Raw genomic sequence first — 10074 nt, forward strand, 5'->3', positions numbered from 1 at the left:
GCCGTCTATGAGGTCGCACAGAGTCGGACACGACTGAAGCGACTTAGCAGCAGCAGCAGCAGCAGCAGGGAAAGCATATAGTCAACAGTGGGAGAAACAATACATGTGTTTCAATATTTCACTACAGTAGTGTCATGTACTCTCCTAATATGAGACTTCTGAATTCTACTGGTATATATCTATCCTTGTTTGTTTTAAATTGATCTTTAATTGACATGGCATTATATTGTTTATAGGTGTGCAACATAATAATTTGATACTCATAGATGTTGCAAAGTTATTGCGGGAAGTCTAGTTAAAGTTAACATCTGGTACAATTGATAGTTACAAAGTCTCTTCTTGCATAAGAGCTTTTAAAATCTACTTTTCTAGCAAATTTCAAAGATTTCAGTGTTATTAACTAAGGTCATGATGCTGTACATTACATTCCCCATGCATTTATTTATAACTGGAAGCCTGTACCTTGTGATCCCATTTCCCTATTTCACCCACCCCACCTCCCACCTATGGCTACCATTGATCTGTTCTATCTATGAGCTCAGTTTTAAAAAAAATTCTTAAGATTCCATATATAAGTGAGATCACATGGTATTTGTCTCTCTCTAACTTATTTCATTTAGCTTAATGTCCTCAGGGTCCATTCGCATTGTCGTAAATGGGAAGATATCCCTCTATTCATCATTGAGTATCATTCCATTATACCGTATGTTGCACGTTGTCTTTATCCATTCATCCATTGACAGACACTTTGGTTATTTCCATGTCTTGGCTACTGTAAGCAATGCTATAATGAACATGTGGCTGCATAAATCTTTTTGAGTCAGTGTTTTTTTTTCTTCAGATAAATGCCAAGAAGTAGAATATTTAGATCATATTCTACTCTCCCCATGTCTTATTTTTAATTTTTGAGGAATCTCCGTAATGTTTTTCATAGTGGCTGGGCCAATTCACATTTCAACTAATAGAGAAAGGGGCTCCCTTTATTCATATTCTCATTAAAACTTTGTATGTCTTGACTTTTTTATGATAGCCGTGCTAAAACCGGTATGGACTGATATCTCATTGTGGTTTTCAGGTGCATTCCTGTTGATTAGTGATATTAAACACTTTTTCATGTATCTGATGGCCATTTGCATGTCTTCTTTGGAAAAGTATCTCTTTAGAACCTCTGCCCATTTTAAATGAGGTTGTTTCATTTTTGCTATTGAGTCACGTGAGTTATGAGTCATGTGAGTTATTGAGTCATGCATTTTGAATATCAACCCTTTATGAAATATGATTTGAAAATATTTTCTCCCAATTCAATAGGTTTCCTTTTCATTTTGTTGATAGTTTCCTTTTCTAGGCATAAACTATTTAATTAGTCCCACTTTTAGATCTGTTGCCTTTACTTTTGGTGTCAAATCCAAAAAGTCAACACTAAGACCAATGTCAAGGAGCTTACTATCTATTTTCTCTTCCATGAGTTTTATAAACTCAGGTCTTAAGTTCAAGTCTTTAATCCATTTTGAGTTCATTTTTGTGGATGGTGTATGAGAGGAGTCCAGTTTCATTCTTTTTCACATGGAGGCCTAGTTTTCCCACCACTACTTCTTTTAAAGATTGCAATTTCCTTATTGCCTGGCTCCTTAGTAATAAATTAGTAGGCCATATAATGTGTGGATTATTTCTGGTTCTTTATTCTATTCCATTGATTTAGGTGCCAGTTTTTTCAAATGAATACTGTTTGTTTAAAAAAGCTTTGTAATACTGTTTGGAATCAAGGAGAATGATGCTTCCAGCTTTGTTCTTCTTTATCAATATTGCATTGGCTATTTTGTGGTTCTGTACAGAGTTTAAATTTTTTCCTTTTTTCTGCCATTGAAATTACATTATCGTTTTATCGTTTCTACTGCTGTTGACTATATGTTTTCCCATTGCATGGCAATTATACTCTAACATACATGTCTAAAAGAGAGAAAATGGGGCCTAAATAGCTGTAAGAAATTGTGACTGAGATTCCACATTTGTTGGAATACGTAAATTTACAGCTTCAAACATGCCTTAGTTATTCTCCTATTTAATCTGCTTGTCACAAATTATAGAAGAAAGTATACGCAAGTTGGGATATCTCACCAGAGGTCATTAAGCTATCTAGAAAATAGCAATGAAACAGTAAGGTAGGGTTGCTGTTTGAAACTAGGATCCAGCTTTTGCCTCTATTCCAATTCTGGTGCTGATTTTCATCTGAAAAACAATGTGGCAACCATCCTCTATTGAAATCACCCTGATAAAACTGGGAAACATTTCAAACTAGTTGCCAAATATAGATATATATAGATACATGTGGAAGTCTTAACTCTGACTTTGTCAGAGGTCAGGCTTGAACTCAAGCAGGCTTCACTCATCACAGAATGCATCAGCATCCCGACCCTTTCGAGGCAAGTCCAATCTAAGTAGAGCCAAAGGAACAAAGCTGAGAAAGGAGAACTATTCTGACCTTCACAGAGCCATCAGAAACTACCCCATGACCAGATGATGTCACATGACCAGAAATGCTGCTGGTGATGGTTCCTGACTTTTTCATTTCTAGGAAAGATTCAAGTACTAGACTCAACTAAGGAAAAGATCAAACACTAATTTGAAGAGGCCTCTCTATAAAACACTAAGAAAGCAACTTCCTCCATGACAATTACTTGAAACTACAATAATATAAAGAAAAACCAGGAAAGTCCTGCTTATTGGTCCCATCATTGGGGGTCCAGGGTATAAAAGCCCCAGAACAGGAAGAGTTATCAGAATCTTGGAAACTCATTTCTGAACAAGAGTCCACCCTCCGTCACAGACACAATGACCCACTCGTGCTGCTCCCCGTGCTGTCAGTCCACCTGCTGTCAGCCCACTTGCTGCAGGACCACTTGCTGTGAGTCCAGCTGCTACAAGCCCAGCTGCCCCCCAACTTGCTGTCAAACTACCTGTTGCCAGACCACCTGCTGCAAACCTACTTGTGTGGCCACCTGCTGCCAGCCCACCTGTTGCAGCAAACCCTGCTGTCAGCCCACCTGCTGTGAGACCATCTGCTGCCAGCCCTCCTGCCCCCCAACTTGCTCTCAAACTAGTGAAACCACCTGCTGTAGGACCACCTGCCGCAAGCCTACTTGTGTGACCACCTGCTGTCAGCCCACCTGCTGTGGGTCCAGCAGTGGTGGACAAACCTTCAGTGGGTCGAGCTGCAGCCAGCCTTGTTGTCAGCCAGCTTGCTGTGCACCTGTGTACTGCCACAGAATCTGCTACCACCCCACATGCTGCTGCCTGCCTGGGTGCCTAGTCCAGGAATGTGGATCCAGCTGCTGCCAGCCTTGCAGCCACCCTGTCTGCTGTCAGACCACCTGCTTTCGCCCTAGCTGTGTGTCCAGCTGCTGCCAGCCTTCCTGTTGCTGATCAGCTCACCAAAGAACCCCTGTCCCCTAGCAACACTTTATAGTAACTGAGTTGGTACTTGGGGACAAAAAATTACTTCTTTGACTTTGCTGACAACTGGCATGCTCTACCAGAATTTGTTACCCATCTGCCTCTTTAAAAGCTTATAAATCAGCTTGACAGAGTGCAGAGGGTTTCCCCCAGTTGTCTTTCTCTGGTGTAGGAGGATCATGTGCCAGGCATCTTTGATGAGGAATTATGTCTTGGTTTTGACTCTGAAAATAAGATGGACCATGTTGTACTTCTGTGTACCTTAGGAAAACAAATCTTCATAATGTTTCTATACGTTTCTGCAGTGCATCATAATTAATATAGTCATATGTTTCTTGTTCAATATCCCCACAGCCCTTGTACCCTGTGTTTTCCTTTTATGATACCTCTGATATGTCTGCCTAGATGCAGTAGTCTTGCTTGTGTTTTTTTCAATAAATTCTTTGCCATAATCTTCCTATATTGTGTTTGATTTTTACATGGCATTCCTGATATAGAGATTAAAGCACATATTACATACTATATGCATTATCCATTATGAGTATCATGTTAGCTCTCAAAATCAATTATTAGCTCATTAAGTAAATTGTGTAGTATGCTTTAGCTAATAATGAACACACTCATCCAGGATAGGGTCTTCTGTTCCTGTTCGCAGTTATTTACCTTTACATCCCAAGGAAATAGATGACTGAACCTCAGTGACTAAGCTGTAGTTGTTGTCTTTGTTTACGTGCTACTGCTGCACATGGACACACCATAAGATATGCCAAGCAAATTATTTTGAGACTATTTCTCCCTACTCTCTACCTCTTCTTGATAACCAGCCCTCAGCAATTAGTAACTGCAAAAGAACCCCTGTCCCCACACAACACCTTATGTTAACTGACTTGCTATTGAGGACAAAAAAATTGCTTCTTAGACTTTGCTGACAACTGGCATGCTCCACCAGAATTTGTTACAAATCTATCTCTTAAAGAAAAAAACTTGTGAATCAGCTTGATGGAGTTTAAAGGACTTCCCACTTGTCTACCTATATGAGGAATGCAAAATGATCAGATGATGGACACACCTGAGTGACTGAACTGAACCGAACCGATATTCCTTCAAAGAGATCTGACTTTCGCAGTGATAAAGCCTTCAATCCAGGATGGGAAGCACAGATTCTCGAGAATGTTACCTTGAGTTAAGTTGAGAAGATTCGCTCCTACAACACTTTCTGAAACCATGTGTGCTACCTCTGCGGATATATTTGGTACTACCTCTATAGGAACCAGATAACGGTCTTTGGGTCAAGGTATACACCACATCCAGAAGGCACGATATCAAAACCATGAGTTGTCACCTCTACATTGGTTCTTTGCTCCACATTTGCAAGACCATTCCAATTTTCCATGGGGCCAGTCATCTCTGTCATGTGATGTATGATAGAACAAGTAGCTCTCATGTTTGTGTGCCTGTTGTTGATTTTGTTCTTCAAAATTGGGTCTCTTGGTCCAAATTGATGCTATTCAGAATCCTATGACAATAATACTATAAGCCAACAGTACTGCCGATAGGGACAACAAATCCGTGTTTAGAATATGTAATCCTAGAAAGAAGAACCTCTCTCTTTTTCTACAAGTCTGAGAAGATAACTTGCCTTTATGTGGCATGGTTAATGAGTTATGATGCTAGCCCATTGATGCTCAGTAACATTCTCTGCTCTGTTGGATTTTCTCAAATAAATAAAGTCTGTTGTTGATTCCATCAAAAAAAACAAAACATTCTCTGCTTCTGACTAGCAGCACATACAGCAGGGGCAGCCATGGTGAGAAGGAGCCTATGCTATTGGGTTCACAGAAATCCTCTATCGCTGCCACCATGGAAGCTTTGTTCATGCTCTCCTGCATAAATGTTGATGCACCTGAGGACAGAGATGGGATACTGCTAAGTCGTGCCAGTCGCGTCCGACTCTGTGCGACCCCATAGATGGCAGTCCACCAGGTTCCTCCGTCCCTGGGAGTCTCCAGGCAAGAATACTGGAGTGGGTTGCCATTTCCTCCCCCGGTGCGTGGAAGTGAAGTCGCTCCAAATTCGTTGTTGTCTAGTGCCTTCTCTATCATGAACACTCTGAAGATCATTGATGTGGGACACAAGTGGGAAACACTTTCTGTCCTCAACCCATCTTTATATAAATAATTATCCTCCAAATCTGCTTATGTTCCAGTCTTGCTTCTCCCTAGCTCAATCCAGTCAGGCCTTTCACCACTTGCAAACAGCCAATGAACATCATTGTGAGGCCACTTTTCCTCAAAATAAATATGTCATGTCCATGTGTACTGTTGATTGTTCACTGCAAATATTTCCTCTTTCCACTGCCTTTGAAGAGCAAAAGTGTTATCTATGGTACTCAATATTCTCCACCTGGCATAAAAACTTCTGTGGGGCTATGGACTGGGGAAACTTAAGGTATTGCATGTGTATATATCACGATCAATTAGATTTTGCAAGAATCAAATGCAATTATTGCCTGTGTATTCTTTAGTCATTGAGGGCAGCACAAAACTCTACTCTTCTCCTTGGATGTGCTATAGGTTCTCATACCTTCCAATACCTTGACTTTGTTGTTGTTCAGTTGCATCCAATTTTTGCAACCCCATGGACTGGGGCACACAAGGCTTCCCTGTCCTTCACCATACCCTAGAGCTTGCTCAAACTCTTGTCCATTGAGCTGGTGATGCCATCCAACCATCTCATCCTCTGTCATCCTCTTCTCCTGCCTTCAATCTTTCCCAGCTTCAGGGTCTTTTAAAGTGAGTCAGTCATTTGCATCAGGTGGCCAGAGGATTGGGGTATCAACTTCAGCATCAGTCCTGCAATGAATAGTCAGGACTGATTTCCTTTAGGATGGATTGGTTGGATCTCCTTGCAGTCCAAGGGACTCTAGAGTCTTCTCTAATACCACAGTTCAAAAGCATCAATTCTTTGGCGCTCAGCTTTCTTTATGGTCCAACTCTCACATCCATCCATGACTACTGTAAAAACCATAGCTTTGACTAGATGCACCTTTGTTGGCAAAGTAATTCTCTGCTTTTTAATATACTGTCTAGATTGGTCATATCTTGTCTTTCAAGGAGCAAGCATCTTTCAATTTCATGGCTGCAGTCACCACCTGCAGTGATTTTGGAGCCCCCTAAAATCATCTCTCACTGTTTCCATTGTTTCCCCATCTATTCGCCATGAGGTGATGGGACCAGATGCCATGATGTTAGTTTTCTGAATGTTGAGTTTTGAGCCAAGAGTATTAAGCCTCTTTCAGTTTCATCAAGAGATGGCTGGCCCATGGAAAATTAGAATGGTCTTGTAGATGTGCAGTAAAGAACCACCTTGGAGATGACAACACACGAGATTGCTATGTTGTTTCTGAATATGGTACATACTTTGACCTAATGGCCACTATGTCGTTTCCATATAGGTGGTACCATGTATATCCACAAAGGTAGTATACATGGCTTCAGAAAGTGAAGTAGCAGTGAACTCTCTCACTTTAACTCAGGATGACATGCATAGGAATCTGTTCTTCCTCTCCCCATGTATCTACACTCTCCTGGATTGAAGGTTTTAATACTATAAAAGTCACATTTTTTAGGGAATATCGTCTATGTTTAAACCATCACCTGGTCATTTTGGACTCCTCATCTAGATAGACCAATGGGCAGAGAGAGGAGTTACTAATTGCTGAGGGATAATTATCATGAAAAGATAGAGGGCAGGGAGAAATAGTCTGAACATAATTTGCTTGGAGTATCTCATGGTGTGTCCGGGCCCAGCAATAGATAACCACATAAACAATGACAGCAACTATAGCTTGCCGAGGGCATAGTCACTGAGGTTCAGACATCTATTAATACTTCCTTGGGATGTAGATGTAAGTGCCCTGGAGCAGGAACAGAAGACTTCATCCTGGATGCGTCTGTTTATTATTTGGTAAATCACACTACCCAATGAAATGGGTTTTTAATAATGAGATAATAATTAGGAAGGGGGCTAATATGATGCTCATAATGGATAAGGCATATAATATATAAATTTCTATATCAGGAATGTGGTGCAATAAATCAAACACATATAGAAGAATTGTGGTACACCATTTATTGAGAAGCATACAGGTAAAACTCAAAGTGACTGTAAAAGGAGAAAGCATGAGACAAGAACTATGCGGATAGCAAAAGAGAAAATATGACTATAAAGAGTATGATAGGCTGCAGAAACCTTTAGAAACATTCTGAGATCTTGTTTCCTTAAGTTACTCAGAAGAACTAGATGGTCAATCCTATTTTCAGAGCCAAAACCAAGACATACTTCCCTATCACAGATGCAGGAAGTTGGCACATGGTCCTCCTACATCAGAGGAAGACAATTGGAGGAAGCCCTCCACATTCCGTCAAGCTAATTCACAAGCTCTTAAGCAAGGAGATGAGTAACTGAAATTCTGGTAGAGCATGCCAGTTGTCAGCAAAGTCTAGGAAGTGATTTTGTTTTGTCCCCAGGTAACGAGTCAATCAATAGAAGGTGTTGTATAGGGACAGTGGATCCTTGGCAAGGTGATCAGCAGCAGGAAGGCTGGCAGCAGCTGGACCCACAGCTCTGGTCTTGGCACCCAGGCAGGCAGCAGCATGTGGGGTGGTAGCAGGTTCTATGGCAGTACACAGGTGCACAGGAAGCGGGCTGGCAGCAAGCCTGATAGCACCTGGACCCACCGCAGGTTTGTCCACAGCTGCTGGATTCACAGCATGTGGGCTGGCAGCAGGTGGTCACACAAATCGGCTTGAGGCAGGTGGTCCTGCAGCAGGTGGTCTGACAGCTGGCAGGGCGACAGCAAGGCTGGCAGCAGCTGGACCCACCGCAGGTGGGCTGGCAGCAGGTGGTCACACAAGTAGGTTTGCAGCAGGTGGTCCTACAGCAGGTGTTTTCACTAGCCTGATAGCAAGTTGGGGGGCAGCAAGGCCGACAGCAGCTGGGCTCACAGCAGGAGGGCTGACAGCAGGTGGTCACACAAACAGGTTTGAGGCAGGTGGTCCTGCAGCAGGTGGTCTGACAGCTGGCAGGGCGACAGCAAGGCTGGCAGCAGCTGGACCCACCGCAGGTGGGCTGGCAGCAGGTGGTCACACAAGTAGGTTTGCAGCAGGTGGTCCTACAGCAGGTGTTTTCACTAGTCTGATAGCAAGTTGGGGGGCAGCAAGGCCGACAGCAGCTGGGCTCACAGCAGGAGGGCTGACAGCAGGTGGTCACACAAACAGGTTTGAGGCAGGTGGTCCTGCAGCAGGTGGTCTGACAGCTGGCAGGGCGACAGCAAGGCTGGCAGCAGCTGGACCCACCGCAAGTGGGCTGGCAGCAGGTGGTCACACAAGTAGGTTTGCAGCAGGTGGTCCTACAGCAGGTGTTTTCACTAGTCTGATAGCAAGTTGGGGGGCAGCAAGGCCGACAGCAGCTGGGCTCACAGCAGGTGGGCTGGCAGCAGGTGGGCTGACAGCATGGGGAGCAGCAGGAGTGAGTCATTTTGTCAGTGGTGAGTGTGGACTCCTGTTCAGAAGTGAGTTTCACAGATTCTGATGACTACTTCTGTTCTGGGGCTTTTTATACACTGGACCCCCAATGTTGGGACCAATAAAAGACTTTCCTTGTTGTGTATGTTGTTTTTGTAGTCAATGGGAAATTATCCAAGAGGAAATGATTTCTTTAGTGCTTTGAGGCCTCTGTAAATTCGTGTTTGATCTTTTAATCAGGACTAGTACTTAAGAACCATTTCCAGAAGTGAAAAGCAATAAGGAATCATCCCAGCAGCATCTCTGGTCATGTGACATCATCAGGTCATGGGATAGTTCTTCCTGCCTTGGCCAGGGTCAAAACAGTCATCTTTTCTTTGTTCCTTTGACTGTACTTACGTTGGGACTTGCTGGATGCTGATGCATTCTGTGATGTATGAAGCCTGCTAAAGTCCAAGTCCGGCTCAGACAAAGTCTGAGATTCAAGATGATCACGTGTATCTATATACATGTCTTTCAAATCAGTAGAGACTGACCTAAAATGTTTCCCAGCTTTATTAGGTACATTTAGGTAGAAGATGTTGGCACATTGTTCTTCACTAGCAATTCAGCACCAAAGGTCGAATAGAGGCAAAAGCGGTACCCTGTTTTCAGACAGCATCAATTCATTAATGTCCCATAACTATTTTTAGCTGAATCAATCACCTGTGCTGAGACATCACAACTTGCCCATACTTTCTTTTGTAACTTGTGACAAAGAGGTAGATAGGATGTTAAATTTATAGATTTGTATGTTTCAATAAATGTGAAATGTGTTAGCCATAATTTCGTAGTTTTTTCTGCCCTATTTTCTTTCAGGTACATATGTAAGAGTGTAATTGCCATGTCATAGGGAAAGCATACGGAGAAGGCAATGGCACCCCACTCCAGTACTCTTGCCTGGACAATTCCATGAATGGAGGAGCCTGGTGGGCTGCAGTCCGTGGGGTCACGAGGAGTCAGACACGACTGAGCGACTTCACTTTCACTTTTCACTTTCATGCATTGGAGAAGGAAATGGCCACCCACTCCAGTGTTCTTGCCTGGAGAATACCAGGGA

At 42.7% G+C, this 10074-nt stretch overlaps 1 protein-coding gene across 1 annotated transcript; it reads right to left on the reverse strand.

The window, feature by feature from the left end:
* Positions 1 to 8037: 8037 nt before the first annotated feature.
* Positions 8038 to 8988, reverse strand: LOC145540382 (uncharacterized). Its single transcript, XM_081574952.1, has one exon. It carries the CDS (start codon positions 8986 to 8988, stop codon positions 8038 to 8040), a length of 951 nt encoding a protein of 316 aa, XP_081431078.1.
* Between the last annotated feature and the right edge of the window lie 1086 nt (positions 8989 to 10074).

The sequence above is a fragment of the Giraffa tippelskirchi genome, chromosome 3, assembly GCF_054371585.1.
Source record: "Giraffa tippelskirchi isolate mGirTip1 chromosome 3, T2T-mGirTip1v1.2.pri, whole genome shotgun sequence".
In the NCBI taxonomy this organism is placed as follows: domain Eukaryota; kingdom Metazoa; phylum Chordata; class Mammalia; order Artiodactyla; family Giraffidae; genus Giraffa; species Giraffa tippelskirchi.